Source organism: Numenius arquata, chromosome 19 (genome assembly GCF_964106895.1).
Source record: "Numenius arquata chromosome 19, bNumArq3.hap1.1, whole genome shotgun sequence".
Taxonomy (NCBI): Eukaryota; Metazoa; Chordata; class Aves; order Charadriiformes; family Scolopacidae; genus Numenius; species Numenius arquata.
In genome coordinates this window covers 3,677,803-3,694,707 of record NC_133594.1, presented here as the reverse complement: position 1 = coordinate 3,694,707, position 16,905 = coordinate 3,677,803, and the positions used below count along the sequence as shown (strand labels likewise).

Here is a 16,905-nt window from a genome sequence, read left to right as displayed (position 1 = left end):
TGAGCAGGACTAGGAGAAACGTACACCTGAGGACAAGGGACAGAGGAATTGAGGCAGAGGCTGGAGAAGTCAAATTTGGACTCATTTCTCATGGCAGAGTTTGGCCGTACCCCTTGAATCCCATTCAGGAGGGCAGATATCTGGGCCCTTCCATCGCCCTGGACCCCAGGGCTGAGTCTCCTGATGTCCTCTGCCCACCTGGGGCGGCAGGAGGAGGGTGCAGGATGCTATGGGGACAGGGCGAGAGGTGTCCCTGAGGCTGTGGGCTCACTTTGGCGCCCGTATAGCACCATTCGGCAGAGCTACTGGAGGACAACGATCCTCCCTGCACATACGTGGCTTCCCCGAAGCAGCCCCTGGAGGCGAGAAGAGCCGGTGCCAGGGATTTCTTTTTCCAGCGCCAAAGCTGAAAGGGAGCCAGGGCGAACAGGGACAGTGTTTGTATTGTTGAGGTGAGGTTTTTGGGGTTTTTTTGTTTTGGTCTGGGGTGTGGGGGTTTTTTGGATTTGTTTTCGCTTTGTTTTAATATCAGCTAATTGGCCCTTCTCCTCCTCGTCGCGCACTCTAGCATCCTGCTGCAGCTCCAGCCCACATCCGACTCGCGTTTCCCGGGGAAGAATAGCCGCATTGTAACCGCCCCGATCGGGCTATAATGGGGAGCTTTGTAGCCGAGGTGTGAAAGCGGAGCCGGCTCCCCAGGACGAGACTCTTGCTGCAGCCCAAAGGCTTTTATTTCCCCCGCTGCCAGGTTTTACAGTGTCCTCTGCCGCTCCCTCGGATCCCATAAATAACAGAAATCAGGATGCTGCCCACCCTGGGTCCTTTCCAGCACCCTGACCTTTCCGGTAAACTGCTGATGTGCCTTCCCAGGATGAAGTGCTGGTGATCCTGCTCCCCGGGGACCAGCAGCCGGAGGCAGGGAGGGTGTGAGCAGCACAAGATGAGATCACCTGCCAACAGCAGTAGGGAAACTTCATCCTCCTTCGCTGTGAACCTGGAGCAGACTTTCAGACGCGAACTGCATGATCCTGGAAAGAGTCTCTGGCCTGGGAAATCCTTGGTTTTCCTCCTCTTTTTTTTTTTCTCCTCCTCCTCCCAGAGATGTCTAGACCAAGGAGCAGCATTTATCTCCTGTGAACAGTGCTCAGTACTACTGTAAGGGCATGGAAAGCTTTTCCTCCAGCCACCCTGTTTTCATGGTAGCATCCCATTCAGGCTGTGAAATCCCTGCGGGAGCCTGCATCCCATAATCGTCTTTCCCTTGATGAATGGTCAATATTTCTATTGCTATCTACAGACTGCTTGGAGCACGGCAGCACCTGGGAGCTCCAGTCAATGGGATGGTTCTGTCAGGCACCGTATAGGGTGGCATCGCTGGGTGACTGGGTTTGCTGGTGAGCAGAACCGGGCTGCACCTCGCCAGGCAGCCCTTCTGCCTCCTCCAGTGGCACCCGCCTGCGCTTGGGAGAAGGTGGTGGTGATGTAGGCACCATCTCCATCCCACAAATGGGAAGGGACAGAATGTCTCCCTTGGCTGCCATGTCCCTGGATGTGGGGCTGAGCCTGTCCGTTGCCATGACCCAGCCTGCTTCCACTCTTCTCTTCCTTCTACATTTAGAAAAAGAAAAAACAACAAGCAAACAAAGACCAGGGAAATGAGTGCAAATCTCAAAAGGTACCAAATGGCCACCTTCTAGGTCATCTCTGGTCTCTCCAGGATAGCTGTGTCCAGCCTCCATGCTCATTTGTGGTTATTTTTTCATTTCCTTGTATTTCCTTTTTATTTTTTTCCAGAAACTGGGGTGCACGTACCAACCACAGAGAAACCTAGACTCAAAGAAACAATTGAGCCAGATTTTCCTATCCCTGTCAGCCATGGAGAAGACCAGAAGTTCAAACGCAGATAAGCACCCAACACATGCCCTTTCCAGTACCCCATCTGGAAACACCAGGCCCTGTGGTGCGTGCTGAGTCCTGCAAATGCTGATCTGAAGGGTTCCTTCATGTCCTATAATTTGCCTCTCCGGGGATGTTAACAGAAAACCCACGGTCAGAAATAACTTAATGCTTCTCCCTCCATCAGCCAGGTCTAACAGAGGACAAAGGAAATGTTCTTCTATATTCTGTTGCAGAGCGTCTAAGCTATAAAACGGGGCCAAATGGCCTCCCCCTGAGCACAAATAACAACAGGAGAAAGATCCATATGCAATGGAGTGTAGGATGAATGTGCTTAGCTGATCATTCGTTTCCCTAATATTTTTTTTATGAATAGGCTTAACTTATGGTAAGATGGGACTTTATGGTCCTGTAAGTCTTGCTTATGTCAAAACAAATGAACTAGCCATCCTATGGGGGAACTATCAATCCAATATATGTGTGCGTATGGGTGTGGGGAGTCAGACCTATTATACCTTTAAGAGCAAATTAGATGCTGTTCCTATGATTCATAATGCTATATATCTAATGGCATGACTCGTCATCTAGAAAATAAACGTTTCGAGCCAGTTTCTCATCTCATAAATTTCCCCTCTGGCACTGAAGGACATAAACTAAATGGGCTGACTCACAGGGAAACAATACAATTTGGATACTTTTAAATGAAAGATAAAATTGCCTGGGGGCACAGGGGGGTGTTGAGGTTCTGGGGAGCGGTTGGCGAGCACAGAGTGGTGTGTCGGGGGCCACTCTGCCATCCCCAGCAGGCAGGGCTGCTCCTGGGAAGCTCTTCACACTTCCAGAACCTCTTGGGTTTTCCCAGCTTGGTAGCTTGGTGTGACCACCATGGCGAAGCATCTGATGCAGAGATGGATGGTCATGTTGGAGATGGTCTTCTTGTTGTACATGCTGTCTCCTGGTAGGGAGGAGAGTGTTTGCTGCATGTTTCCGAGCATGGCAACAGGGAAGGACAAGGGGTGTGGAGGTGCCCCCTCCAAGGCAGGAGGGGAAGGTTGTCCTTGGCCACCACAGACTGGGGAGGTCCCTGTGCATTCCCATCTGCAGCTCTCCTGAAGGCTGCAGCTGCCCATGGGATGGGACTCAGCACCTTTGCTGTATCCTTTGTCCATTGCTCTTGGTCTTCCTGAGCTGTTGGAGCAGGCTGGGGGAGGTGAGGGAAGGAAGGGTGGGCTCTGTGTGAACTGCACCAAAAGCTGTTCCTGGCTTCAGGGCTGGGAGGACCAGAGTCCTTGAAGCTCAAGAGACCCTCCATTTGTTCTGAAATTTCTGTGGAGCAAGTGCATGTCCCCAGGGAGCAGGCTGGTGTCCCCATGGAGGATGTAGAGCTTCCTAAAGTGATAGTGAACATCTTTGTGTGGGGAGCTTCATCCCTTCTTTCTGCACGATCTTACCTGTTTCCCACCATCACTTCACTCTTGCCACTTCCCTACCCTTCAACACACGCTCCCCAGCACCGACAGGAAAATCCTGGAAACCACTGGCTAGAAATCCCGCTGGAAAGCGAGGGAAGGTGAGTCCTGGCTGCTCGGCCATCCCAGTATCAATGGACTGCTGGAAATGGGATGGAGGCAGCAGCCAGCTCCGGGGGCCAGCCGTGCACCGAGTAACCCAGTTAGTGCACGTAGGTGTGCTTGCCTTAATGAGTGCAATTGAAGGACGCATCGATTAGCTAACCTCGTTTGTGTGAAGGTTGACACAAGGCAGATGACGGCTGGGTACCTGCAGGATCTAATTAAAACATGCGCGAGGCTGGGCAGGCAGAACAGAGGGGATTGCTCATCCAGCCTTGCACTTACTATCAGAAAAAAGAAAATAGAAGGAAGGAATTGACTATTGGATTTGGCTAAAGGGCATGGATGGGGCGGGTGGGATTCCTGCCCTGGGTTGGGGATGTGCAGGGAGGAGCTGGGTTAGAGACCAGGGAGCGTGCAGAGCGGCGGGGCTCAGGGTTGGAGACAGGGTGACAGCGGAGCGGTGCCAGGGGTGTGATGGTACAGCTCTTCCAGGGATCACCCAACATCTGTCTTTGCCCACAGTGCATGTCTATGCACACACGCACCCACAACATATGTATTTATCCTGCTTCCTGGGGAGAGCACACGCTCCCCATCCACCTACGTGCATGGCTTTCTGCTTCTATCCTGCACAGACCCGCCGCTCTCTGCGGAATTGTGTCTGTACCCATTTATCCATGTGTCAGATAAACTCCTCTCTGTCTCCCCTGCTTTCCAATTACTTTGAGATGTCCTTTCCAGCCCAATGCTTCAATTACATTCTAAAGAAGCAAATAAAATAACGTCACATTTTCTCTCTTTCACATGTTTTTTCCTTCCTTTTTTCTTTTCTTTTTTTTTTTTTTTTTTCTTTTCCCTTTCTGGAACAGTCCCATTTTGTAAATGCCTGGAAGCAGAAAATGTTTCAGACGCGAGAGCCTCGAGGCGCCTCGTTAAAGGTGCTGGGGGGTGTTTGGGGAGAGCGACAAAACCCGGGACAATGGGAGCCCTGACGTCAGGCTCTATTTATACCTCCCCTTTTCAGAAACCTCCCCGGGATGGCGCTTTTCCTAGAGTTTTCTACTAAATGCCGCAGCCGCTGGAGCCATCCCTGTCCTCCTCAAAGGGCACGGTTTTATCTCTAAGGCGTAACCTGGCGGCGCGGGCGGTATCGCCGGGGCCAGGCATCCGCAGGCGGCTGGGAGTAGAGGAGCTGCTGCGAGCTGGGCTGGGTGGAAGGCTGGCAGCGAGGCTGCTTTATGTGGATGAGGACCTGTGAAGGCGTTTCGGCCCCAAAATGTGCCTTTTGAAAGGTCAAAAGCATTACAAAGAGGTCTGTTTCAGTGGATGAAGTTTTGGTGTTATGATTATTCTTAGCAGGGTGTTGCGGCTTCCCAGGGTCAGGTTGAGTGTTGGCCGCGTGTGTGTGTGGGGAGAGATACTTTCGTCCAAGCTGGAGGCTTAATTAGCCACGACAGGCAAAATTAGCAGAGAAACCACCAGGAAGTCTGACCTACAGCAGGGTACAGAGTGAGGGATGTCCCATCCTGCAGGGGGACATGGGGGGACCGACACCGAGCGCCCCGAGCTGTGGGACGGGCGCAGGGAAGACACCTCAGGGTTAGACCCGAAGGGCTTTAGGAATTCGGTCAAAGCGTTTCAGGCTCAGACCCCAGCAGATGGACAGCTGTTATTCTGGGGATCCATTGGCATCAATAGGAGCCATCGGGATGGCTCCTGGTCAGGCTGGGGACAATCTGAAGAGGGGACTCTGCCTGGTTGGGGAAAACCCTGCACGTATTTTACAGGATTTTATTTATTTTTTTTCTTCCAGGTACTCCCATTTTGCTTGTGAGTATTCCATATGCAAGTGAATAAAACAGCAATTTGCTTGCAGGAGGACAGGTCATATAAATAACAAACCTATGAGAAGGTTGGAAGGTGCTGTTGGTGGTGTAGGAAGGTTGGTCTGTGCTGTTGGTGGTGTAGGAATTACTTAACGGGGACAGAAACAACTACAGGATGGGCTGGCGGAAGAGTTTCACCGTGCGCAGCTCCAGCGTAAAAGGTGCCCTACGTGTGATCTCCAGTGTCACAAACAGGCTGTGGTTTGTGTTTTTCTTCAGGCAGCTCAGTCCTCCACCACAGGAGATCCCCTCTGTAGGAGGCGTTGTGCAGATAATCCCCATCCCCACGCCAAAAGCGGCACCCAGGGATGAACCAGCATCCCTCCATCTGCGGGAGCTAAAGCGCAGGGAGGTGAAGGGACTTGCCCAGGGCCGTGCAGAGAGTCTGTGGCAGAGCTGGGGAGGATCCCCCCAGTATCTCCCGGTCCCCAAGCTCTGTGTACACCCACCCCTGACGCTCAGCACCGCGCGGCCAAGCCACTGGCCATATTTTCCTGAGTCTTGACCGCACGTGTTCACGCTTTTTGTTCTCACATCAGGCTTTCAAGGGAGCCCTGATGAGCTCATACTGGTGCTCGGGGAAAGGCGATGTTATCGAAGACTGGTGCAGGTGTGACCTCAACGCCTTCGATGAGAACGGACTCCCGAACTGCAGCCCTCTCCCTCCGCCTGTGTACGTATCGGTGCGAGCCCCTCCGCGGGTCACGGCCCCCCAGCACCAGCCCCTTTCCTGCAGGCTCGGCCCATGGGCAACCTCCTTCCTCTTGCCTTTGAGCCCCGGGGCCGCCGTCCAGCGCTCCTCGCTGTGTGACTGATGCCTTTAGGATATCCTGGCTCCGGCTGTGGCCCTGGAAGGTTTCCTTATAGATTTTCATCACCTGATTAGCAGGGCTTGTAGAATGGGATTTCGAATGCTGAAAGAAATGGAATTACAGTGCAATTCATTGTGGCTTGTCAGAGCAAGAGCAAATCGGGAGCAAACTGATGGGAAATTAGCTGAGAAAGCAGGAAGACTGGCTCCAGCGATCCACAAGGAGCAGAACACCTTCTTAGTGAGCCAATATCCTCGGAGGGGATTCATTTCCCACCCCGAGTTCAACAAACAGGCCCGTATGTTTGGAGCCGGACTCTCCGTAGCCCCGTACTTTGTGTTGTCACTTACCCCGGTGCAAAGAGCGGAGGATGCCTTAGCGCTGTCACGGCCGGGAGCACAAAGCTGCTCTGCCTTCACCCCTACTCACGTGGCCCCTGCTCCGGGCAGGAGCTCCTGCACAGCTGCCCTGCTTTGGCTTCTGCTCACACCCACCAGAGGTTTGCTCATTCGCAGCTGGGTAAATTTGCAGCCACACCTGCCCCTTCTCTCCCTCCCTTCCTCCCTCCCTCGCCTTTGCTCGCTGGCGGCGCAGACCAGACCCTCCCCTCCTCAAGACTCAGCCCTGCCGGGTTGCACAAAGGTTATAGCTGGATCCTCCCCTTCTCTGTTGCTCTTGGGCAGCCGGTCCCCAGTTCCCCACAGGGCTGCTGAAGTTCGGTAGTTCTCCCAGGAGATGGAGGTTCCTTTAGATGGGATATATGGGGTTCTGTGGTTGCAGTTGCGTGACCGAGGCTTTTCCAGGAGCAGGGGGAGGTAAGGACACACATAGGCTACACCCAACTGAACTTCAACTGGAAGTTATTCTGTGCTCACCTCCTCGCTCTCCCCCTGTGTCCCCTGTCCTTTTGGGTCTGCCTGTGAGTGTGAGCCCTGCCAGGGGTTGTGCTCCCTGTAAAGGTGGATTCCTCCCCAAAAAAGGGAGCTGATGTCCTATTTGGTTTCTTTCCTGTCTCCTGCCCAGCCTGCGGCTCTCCCCCAACGTGGAGCCCTCCAGCACCGTGGTCTCTCTGGAGTGGCTGGATGTGCAGCCTGCCATTGGGACAAAGGTGTCTGACTACGTCCTGCAGCACAAGAAGGTGGATGAGTACACGGACACGGACCTCTACACAGGTGGGTTCGGCTGCGAGAGCGAGCTCCTCTGGATGCAGGGGGTGCATGGGGACGCATCCTGTGCCCTGCCTGGCTGGGACCCGCTGCTTTTGTGGAGAACAGAGCATAGAGCCAAGGTGTTACCTGAGGTGTCAAAGCCACTCGTCCTGGTTTGGGGTGGAACAGCCAACTTCCCTCTCAGTGAGAGGCTCTTGCTTACACTCATTGCCATGGAAACCAGGGTGGGCTAACTCCGTTGGTTACCCCACGGAGAGGTCCCAGCCAAACTGACCGATGGGGTGTTCCTTCCCATCTGCCCCATTTGCTATAAAAGCTGAGGGAGGAAAGGGGTCAGGTTGGCTCCTCTTCAAGGACTCCTCTTCAGTGGCTTTCTTTCTTCAGTGACTGATGTCCGAGGAGGATCCTAACAATTCGTCTACCTTTGATCCCCATTGATGAGTTCTGGAATCCAATTCCCATTTGTTACTGAGTCTAGTCTGGAACTTTCCCTGCCGGTGGCATCTTCCTGGGAACTTCATACAGTTTTGTATTTATTTATATTTATGTATTTCATTATTTCCTTTTTACTCTATTATTAATATTTCATTAAATCAGTTAATTTTTTCCTAGACTCATCCCTCTCTTTATCTCTCTTCTCACTCTCCTTGGAGTGAGGGGTGGGAGAGAACATCTGTCATCTTGTCATTGGCCAGCCCAGCCTAAACCGCAATGCCACTTCGTTCAGGAGAGGTTTCTGAAGGTTTCTGCAAACACGGGTATTTGAGGGGAAGGGAAAATACAAAAGCGCAGCCTGGGAGAAGGAAATGATTTGCCCTTTTTGGGTAGGAAAGCTGTGAGTTAAAGCTTCTGACTGAAGCGACTGTTTGATCTGATGAGTCTGAAGTGCTGCAGGATGGTGGGTGTGGGAGGAGGGTCAGCCCTCAGCAACTCAAGGGCTTTACTGGTCCGTTCCGGTGAGTATTGCATTGCATGCCAGCCTTTGAAAGGACGCTTTAAGTTCCCTTGCACAGCTACTAAAGTAACTTAAAGCCTGCAGTACTTAGAGGGATTGTATAAGCAGCACAAAACATCTCCAGGGGAACCTGAAACTTCCCTGGGTTGGAGTTTGATTCCCAGCTCAGGCTTGGACTGAGCGCTCTGTGCATTGCAAAGGCTTTGTCAGCAATTCAGCTCATGCTCCAGGAGCCGCTGGACAAGGTGGAGGGGTGTGAAAGATGTGGTTTGATTTGGGTGAATCAATGATGTATTTCGGTATTAGATTTGTGACCTTGAGTGATGCTACTGCTGCACGGAAAACCAGGCAAAACCTTCTACTGCTCTTTGCTGGAGGATTTTGGATGTTGTTTGTTGAAGAAGCTCATGTGACACGTCGGGGACAGCCAGTGTTGTTGACCAAAGCAGAGATTTACCTTTGTGTGAAGGGCTCCTTCCCCCAGACGCTGGCAGTACTTAATTTCAAACCCCCAGGCAAGGGAGCATGGAGAGTTTCCACCCATTATTGGAGCAAGGTTCTGCAACAGCTTTGGGTCATTAAAAACCTCATTTGTTTTAAGGTGGAGCCTGGTGAGCTTATGCGAGGCACGCACATCCGGGCTGCCTGCGAGGACAAGGGACCCGACTGAACGTGGGGACATTGCTGACATTGGAGGGGGGAACCTTGCTGTGCTCCTGCCATCTTGCAGGGGCTTCCCAGGCGTTCTGGGAAGACACTCGTCTCTTTCCCCGTCGGGAAGGCGATCTGAGGAAGTTCATTCAGAGCAAGACTGGAGTTGCACACACATGGTCCTTAGGTCTTGGTTGGAAGCTTTCTGTGCTTGTGGTGGTGGCTTTTTTTCTTCTCCTCACTAATTTCATAATGCCCTCTGGGCCAAAGCTCTCTGCTGCCATGAGCTGCCACAGAGGAAAGTGCTCCAGCTCGCAGCCACAGGGAGGTTTTCACCCTCTCTGTTCATCTCGGGCCCATCTATTCTGCTTCTGCAGCCTCTCTTACCACCATATCCAAAATTTTTGTGCTGCAAGAGCTGAGCTTTTCCTGCTAGAGAGAGCCAGAGCCCCACGTTCTGGGGGGCCCTGGCTGTTTGTGGAGACCCCCGCAAGAAGGAGCTCTGGTTCCTGGCTCATACACCAGTCCTGTCCCACAGGAGCTTTCTCCTACACCTTGCCAGCATCCACTTCCAGAGCTGCCCGATGTGGCCATGGCCCCTGGGTTATGTTTCCAGTTTCCCGGCATGGAAGAAGGCTTGTTCTTTATCTTGGAGGGGCACCCTCCAGTAATGGAGAAAGAAAACAAGCCACCAAAGGAGGGGCCTTGTTTTGGATGGGGATTCCAGATTGCTCACACATCGGTCAGGTGAGGCCAGACTGGGGAAACGTGGGGTTTCTCCTTTGAAGTGGCTGGATCTTTGCCTGGCAGCCAGAGTAGGAAATACAGATTATTGTTATTATTTTCCTTTTATGACTGCCATGTGTTTGACAGGCGATTGAATTCATTGTGGGGAGCTGCCCTCCCCTATCCCTGCTCTGGGGGACCATTTGGGACAGAATGACCCCATTAACAATTAAGAGAAAAGCCAACCCTAAATCTCTCCTTTTTTTTTTTTTCTATGTTGTTTATAACGAAACAACATTCCTGCCTTCATTCCTTTCTTACCCTACAGGCCCTTAATGCCAGATGACTTGATTCTTGCAAATACCTTGCGTAGGTTTGCAGGATGCTGACTGCTCTAGTTCTTAAAGGCTTTGCTTGGTATCGTGCTTCACCCGGCCAAAAATCCTACCATGGGTACCCCGTCACCACCATCACCCATCCGTCATGCTGCACCCCATCTCCATCGCATCTGAGCAGCATCCACAAAATAAATAAGTCAACCCCAGAAGAAGGAAGCCTTGGGAGGGGGGTGTGGGATATGAAATTTGGATGGCTTTTGGTGGGTATTGACAGATCTTCCTTCCCCACCAGTCTGGTGACCACGGGCAGGTAGGAATGGATTGTTCCCGCTGCTGGGAGGCACATCACGGGTATCTGCAGAGCATGGCAGCGCTGGGCTGGGAGGATCCTGCAAGGTTTGAGGGCTCTTGGTGCTTCTGCTATTCATCCCTTGGATCTCTTGAGTTTAAGCGTGTGGGTTATTTGTGTTTGTACGGGGTTTTTGTTTGTTTTACTGCAGTTGTAGCCATTTCTTGTTGGGATTCCTGGCATTGGCTGGGGCTAGAGCTGTGCCAACCTGCTCTTCAGCCCCATGGCAAGCTAGATGGTACCTGGCCTCTGCCTAACCTGCTTTCTGCCTCCCTTCTGCCCCCCAAAAGCCTCCAGTCTCTCACCCTTGCAAAACTCCTTGGCCTCCCCTTTGCTTTGCAACTGGAAGGTGTAGCCTTTCCCTTAAACCAGAAAGTATTTGCTCCTCTTCTTCCTGGAGTAGTCTCAGGAACAAGTTTTGAGGCTGGTCTAAGGTGCATCCCCCCTGTTCCCTGCCGGGCTCCGCGCAGGGCAGCGATGCTGTGGGATGGGGTGGAAGGAGCAGGGAGCTCGTGTGGGTCAGCTGCCCCCGGCTGTACGTGCTTTTTAAAGAGGCTTATTAGTGGTGCTTAGAAAAACACAGCCCTTGGACCATCTGAGGCTAATAGGAGGTGAACTTGTGTGCGAAACAAACCACGCTTTCAACACCAGTGCGCGGGGAACGAGCGGCTCTCCGCTCGGGAGCCAGCAGAGAAGACGGAGGAGCAATTACATCCCCAACTGTTTATTAAAACTTGTGAAATTACTCATAACTCCATGTGTGCGACGGCTTTGTAGTTGAGTGATGCTCTTTGTTTGAACGTGGGGCTCTCGGCGAGGGCGCGAGTGCGTGTGTGTGTGCGGGGCCGAGCCGCCAGCCCATGATGTCATGGACGAAGCAGGCGCTGCACTTGAGAGAGGGAGAGGGAGAAATGTGTTTTACAGGGTGAGGTACAAACTGAAATGGCTGTGAACATCTGGAACTGATATTAGGCTTGGAAAATGTTTTCTGTCACTCCAACACTCCTCTGGAGGGAGGTTTCTGAAGTTAAGAAGCTCCGAAGGGGATGGGGGGGGGGGCGACGAGGGGATAATATGACCGCAGTGCAAAGTGCTTTTTATGTCTCAGTTCTGTTTGCCGTAGCCAGGCCGTGTCCCTGCCTGTGCTGGACAGGCTATTGCCATTGCCTTTTGTGGTGACCCTGGCTTAGAAGGTCCCCTGGTTGAGCTGAGCCCCGCCACTCAGATGGTCCTCCATGGGGAGTGCTGCCTCCTTCAGCCTGTGATGGGGAGAAGGACAGAAGGATCCTTGCCCTGGTTTTAGGGTTGGAAGCCAAGGAGCTGCGGTGGGAGGCTTCGTCTGGAAGATGAAGGGTGAAATCCTCGGGTGGGGACAGGCAGACCTGTGCCTGGTTTAACACCTCCTGGACTGTCTCCTGGGCCAGCCTGGGAGGTCAGACCCACCTGGGGGGCAGTGCAGGTTGGGGCAGCTGCTGCGAGCATGCAAGGTTTAAAAATAAAAGAAAGCACTTTGAATGTGCTTGTAACACACACACAGCAGGCCTGGGGACAGCTCGGGGAGGATGAGGGGCTGGGCTTTCACTGTGTGACGGATTAGGATCTGTGGGTCGTTCCTGGGGTGGTGGCCATGTCGCTGCTGTGATGCTTCATAGCTCTGGGAGCTCCTCAATCCCTTTCTTGACGTTCCTCTCCCTGGTGCAGTTTTCTTCCCCCTCCTGCCCTTGTCTGTTTGCTGCCAGGTCTCCAACCATGTGTCTATTCAACAGGGCCTGGCTAATGCTGGTGGGGCTCCCCACCACCATCAACCCCGGGGGCCACAGGACGATGCCGAGCTCCTGCCTTGCCTCTGGGCCCCAGCTCTCTGTGGGGGACTTGGTGGGTGGCCACCATGCACCTGCATAGGGGGAGGCTGAGGAGGCCTGTGGAGTTGGTTGTTTCAGTGTGTGAGCCACGAGAGGATCGCAAAGCGCTTTGCTGTTCATAAGTCAGACCCTTCTTCCCATCGATCACGCGAGGGGCTCTCCCTTGCTGTGCAAGAGAGGGATGGAGGAATGGAGAGGTGGAGGGAAAAAAACAAGACAGAGATAAAATGCCTTCTCTGAGGTCACAAGTGAGCTGGGCAGTGAATGACCCTCAGCATGAGATGCTCATCATGGAGCAGTACTCGCCTCCAAAAGCAGAGGGGGGTGCAAGTCCTGGTTCATCCCAGCTTCATGCCCTGCACTCGCTCCTTTGTCAGGAGCCCCGTGCTGACCACTGGACTACGCGGCACCTCCCAGTCATTCCCCACCACCACGGTGGTCAGCCCTGTACCCCTGCAAAGCACATCTCATAGCTGTGCTCCTTGAGCGTGAAGCCACCTCCTGCTGCTTGTGTTCCAGTGTCAAGTAGGTAGAGCTGGGAAGATGCAGAGAAACAAAGAAAAGGAGGCTGAGGGGAGACCTTCTCACTCTCTACAACTCCCTGAAAGGAGGTTGTAGCCAGGTGGGGGTCAGTCTCTTCTCCCAAGTAACAAGCCATAAGACAAGAGGAAATGGCCTCAAGTTGCACCAGAAGAGGTTTAGATTTAGTATTAGGAAAAATTTCTTCACTGAAAGGGTTGTCAAGCCTTGGAACAGGCTGCCCGGGGAAGTGGTGGAATTGCTATCCCTGGAGGAATTTAAAAGCCAGGCCAGACGTGGTGCTGAGGGACATGGGTTAGTGGTGGTTTTGGCAGTGTGAGGTTGGTGTTTGGACTTGATGATCTTAAAGGTCCCTTCCAACCTTGACGATTCTGTGATTCTATGACAGTGACACTTGCTGTCACTGTGGTTGAGGGTGACGGTGAGCGCGAATGTGACGTTGCCACAATGCACTGCCTGCTCTGCTGCTGCTAGCAGATCACGAGAGGTGGATTACGAGGCTCTACCTCTCTCCCAGCCCATCATCTTCTGTTCTGTGGTTTCCTCTCTCTTCTCTGTGGTACCACTTGTACAGCTGAGTGTGTGTTGACAGCTGGGTTAATGTACTTGGGGATATTGTGGGGTGTCAGTTGGAAAAAGTGTACAACAAAAGAGCACACTGCTCGTTTGCTTTTGTACAGCCGTGCTGCTGTCAGTCTCAAGGTGCTGTGTCCCAGGACAGGTGAGGTCTGAGCAGAGACTCCCAAGTTCTGTTATTTCTCACGTCATCAAGGGATCCGGGCTGCTCCTGGGGCTCTTTGGCTGGGCAGTGGTCACGTTCAGAAGAAGAGGTAGCCCTCATCCAGAACAGCTTGTAATCCTCGAAGAGAGGAGAACAGAGGCTGCTGAATGAGCTTGTTGGGGATCACGTAGACCTCAGAGCAGGAGAATCAGATTTTGGCAGCTTGGTCAGAGTGCTCTAGGAGACTAGGGCCCTCTGTGCACTGTGGTGAGGAGAAGAGCTGGTGGGTAAGCTGGGGAGGGCGTCTGGAGAAAAGGCTGGGCAGAATGATGTACAGAAGTTTGGGGTATGGTTGTATAAAACCTGGACACGTCACCGCGCCGGCATTACAGGCGTCTCTGGAGCAAGGCTGTTCTGCAGAGGAGTCTTTGAATACGCATCATGTCTGTAAAAGAAAGCAAAAGAGGTCAAACCGGAAGGCTTAGTGCTTTGTACATTTGCAAGCAGTGCTCTGAATTGAGGCTTGAGAGTATCTTATTTATAACTTGGCTCTGTAGAGCATCGTTCTGACGTGCCTGGATGGCCGGGGCTGTATAGATATAGCTATGGCAACCGTCACTTCCAGCACACCCTCTTGTGTGCAAGCTGTGCTGCTACTGTCATGTGAGAACTAGCGATAGGCTGGGAGAAGAAGAGAAAAAACTATCTGGCCAGGACAAATACTGTGCCTGTCAGTAAGGAGTCAGCACAATCTCTGTACAACTAGGTTGCACTCCTATTGCATGCCTTCAAATCATCTTCAGAGTCCTGACTTCCAAACAGGCTGGGCAGCAGAGAGAGTAGCAGGAGTTGGCACTGCCCTTAGAAAGCTGTAGGAGCTTCAGGTCCAGCCAGGAGCTGTGTAAATACGTGAATGTCCAGAGTTTTAATTCAGGCCAATGAAGTGTGGAGAATATAAAGCATGAGTGTTTAAACCTGTTGTTGTTAAAGATGCTAATGATCTCGAGCGTGGGCGATGGTATTCACTACCTCTGTAAAGCCCTCTGGAGGTAAAGCTCTCCCTATAAAGAACTCTATGGCACCTATGTTAGCATAGGTGCCATGTTCTGTAGATGATTTTTGATTTATAAGTTGGCCCAGGGGATGTAGGCTGTGCAGCTGGATCACAAATTGAGACTTGGAAAAGAGACCATGGTCTCTGCTGGTTCCAGGAGAGCAGCTCTTCTGCTTTCCCTATCCGTGATCCCAGACCGCTGCCCTCAGCGCGGTGATGCTGGTGGTCAGGAAGGGTAGGGCTCAGCCTGGGAGTGATCAGCAGTTCTTTCAGGGGGCATCTGTGTGTTTGACTTGTGTTCAAGGACCTCTTTTGAACACCACCGAAGCAAGGGATGGTGGTCAGAAGCTGGTGACCCACCATTGCCAGTCTTATACTCACTGCTTAGTTGTCTTCTACCTGCTCGTTCTTTGGTGGTCTCCCTGGTGGATCTCAGCTGGTTTCTTGGTGGGCAGGTGTTTGGCTGATCACAACCACCACTCAGTGAGCACTAACTCACTTATGTGCTGGGGATGGAGATGCAGCAGAGCTTCATCTGCCATCACCTGTGTGCAGGGAGCCTGGGCTGAGCAGGGCTGCTGTGTGGAAGCTGTCATTGCTGCTGCCTCTCCTGTCACTAGCGCATGGGTAGAGATGTTTTCAACACCCAGAGTACCCATCTTGACTGCTGAATCCACTTCACTTGTTAGCAAAAGGAAAGATGAGTCAAAAAGAAGCCTTTGAAGAAAAGGTCAAGTTTTTGGAAGCTGCTGCCTGGGATGTGTTGTGTAATAGCACCAAGCAAGTGCTTAATTTTGGCCATTACGCTCACTGATTTCTCTCCCACTGGGACAGCTGTAGTTATTTCCACCTACCAGTGTCATTTTTGTATCCTGGAAAGCAGAAGGGAGGTGGAGGGTTCTCAGCTCTCGATTAGGACTGAATCAGTTGCTGAAATATTTCATTAATTCACATTTCCATATGGTTGTTCCAGATATTTTGGTTTTTTTGGTGCGGTGTTTTTTTGTTGTTGTTGTTGTTGTTTTTGATATCTGCCCAGACACCTTTTGGTCAGAAGTGGGCATTATCTTTGCTTTCTCCCAGACCACTTCATAGGTGGGGAGCTGGGACTGTCTGCCCGTTCCCTGCTGACTGCAGAGGATGGGGCAGCCTGGATGGTGCCACGAGTATGTCATGCACTTGGAGAGCACAGTGTTTGCCAAGGGCTTTGTGCTGTCTGTTCAGAGCTACCTCTCCCTGAAGGCAAAGGACAGCTGGGGATGCTCCCTTCTAGCTGAACTTCTTAAGTGGCAGTTAATGAGGCCAGCCATGGAGGGGTTTTTTTGCTGGTCTGCAATTTTATCCTCTAGGATTAAGTTTCTCCTGATCTGGAAAAGTCAAGGCCACAAATCCATCTTGTCAGAAAGCATCAAAAGCGAAGGCTGCTAACGCAGTCAGACAGATCATGGCGTGTGAGCGCGGTTCAGTGGAACCTTTTCGCCGGAGCCTTTATTGACTAGACAGGCTTTTCTAATCAATAAATTGTGGCTGGAATTTGGAGGGAAGCTCAGTCTGTGCTTGCAACGCTGGCACTTGGCAATGCAGCCCCGAGCTACTTGGAAAATTTAGGCTCTGGGGCATCCATGGATGCAACAGAACCCTGGTCTGGGAGGAAGGTTGGGTCTTCCCTTTGGATGAGCTCTGAATGATGCCCAGACTGGGATTGCCTGCCAGGAAAGGATTTTTCTGGAGATTTTGCATGTTCCTCTCATTCTAGCCAAAGCGTGAGACGAGATCCTGAGCGGGATGGGGAATCTGCTTTCCACTCCTCTGGCTGCTGTTGAGGTTTCCCATGCGTTCAGCTTTGTCAGGTGGCTGAAATGCAATCCAAAAAGTTCGGCAGTGTCCCTCCACGCTTCTCTGGAAGGAAATAAGGGTAGGAAAAGGATCCAAGGAGGCACAAAGGCTGCCTTGGGACAGCCTCTTCTGTTCTGTTTGAAACCTCTCCACCTCCTCTCAACGTCCCCAACTGTGGGGACGTTGCTGTCATTCTGGGCTGTGGTCCTGCCAGCATCAAGGCTGCTCTAACCCACACCATTCCCCAGGCTCATCTGTCTTAGATGGCAGATGGTGGTACCAGTCCTTCATCCCTGCATCTCCCAGGCTGGGCTGTGTATCCTGAGGACCATCGTCCCCTGCCTCCCTGTTCACCAAGACGATGGGGGCTCCTCTTGTGGGGCTCAAGGTGGGGCACGTCATCTATTCCCCATGTTGCTTTGGTCTGAGGGAAGTTAAGCAAAAATGGAGAGGGATTAAACCTTGCGCCAGGGGATTTGCCAATTAAAATAGCTGCTCCTCCTGCAGGTTTTGCGTGATACAAGAGCAGGGAGAGA

The 16,905-nt window shown here is 52.3% G+C and overlaps 1 protein-coding gene across 1 annotated transcript in view; it reads left to right on the top strand.

Annotated features, from left to right (window-relative positions):
• Nucleotides 1-16,905, top strand: part of ASTN2 (astrotactin 2) — a 366,183-nt gene that overhangs the window by 268,234 nt on the left and 81,044 nt on the right. The window contains exons 18-19 of the mRNA XM_074161351.1: nucleotides 5,896-6,029; nucleotides 7,192-7,340. Of these exons, the coding sequence (XP_074017452.1) occupies nucleotides 5,896-6,029; nucleotides 7,192-7,340 (283 nt within the window). The remainder of the gene's footprint in view (nucleotides 1-5,895; nucleotides 6,030-7,191; nucleotides 7,341-16,905) is intronic.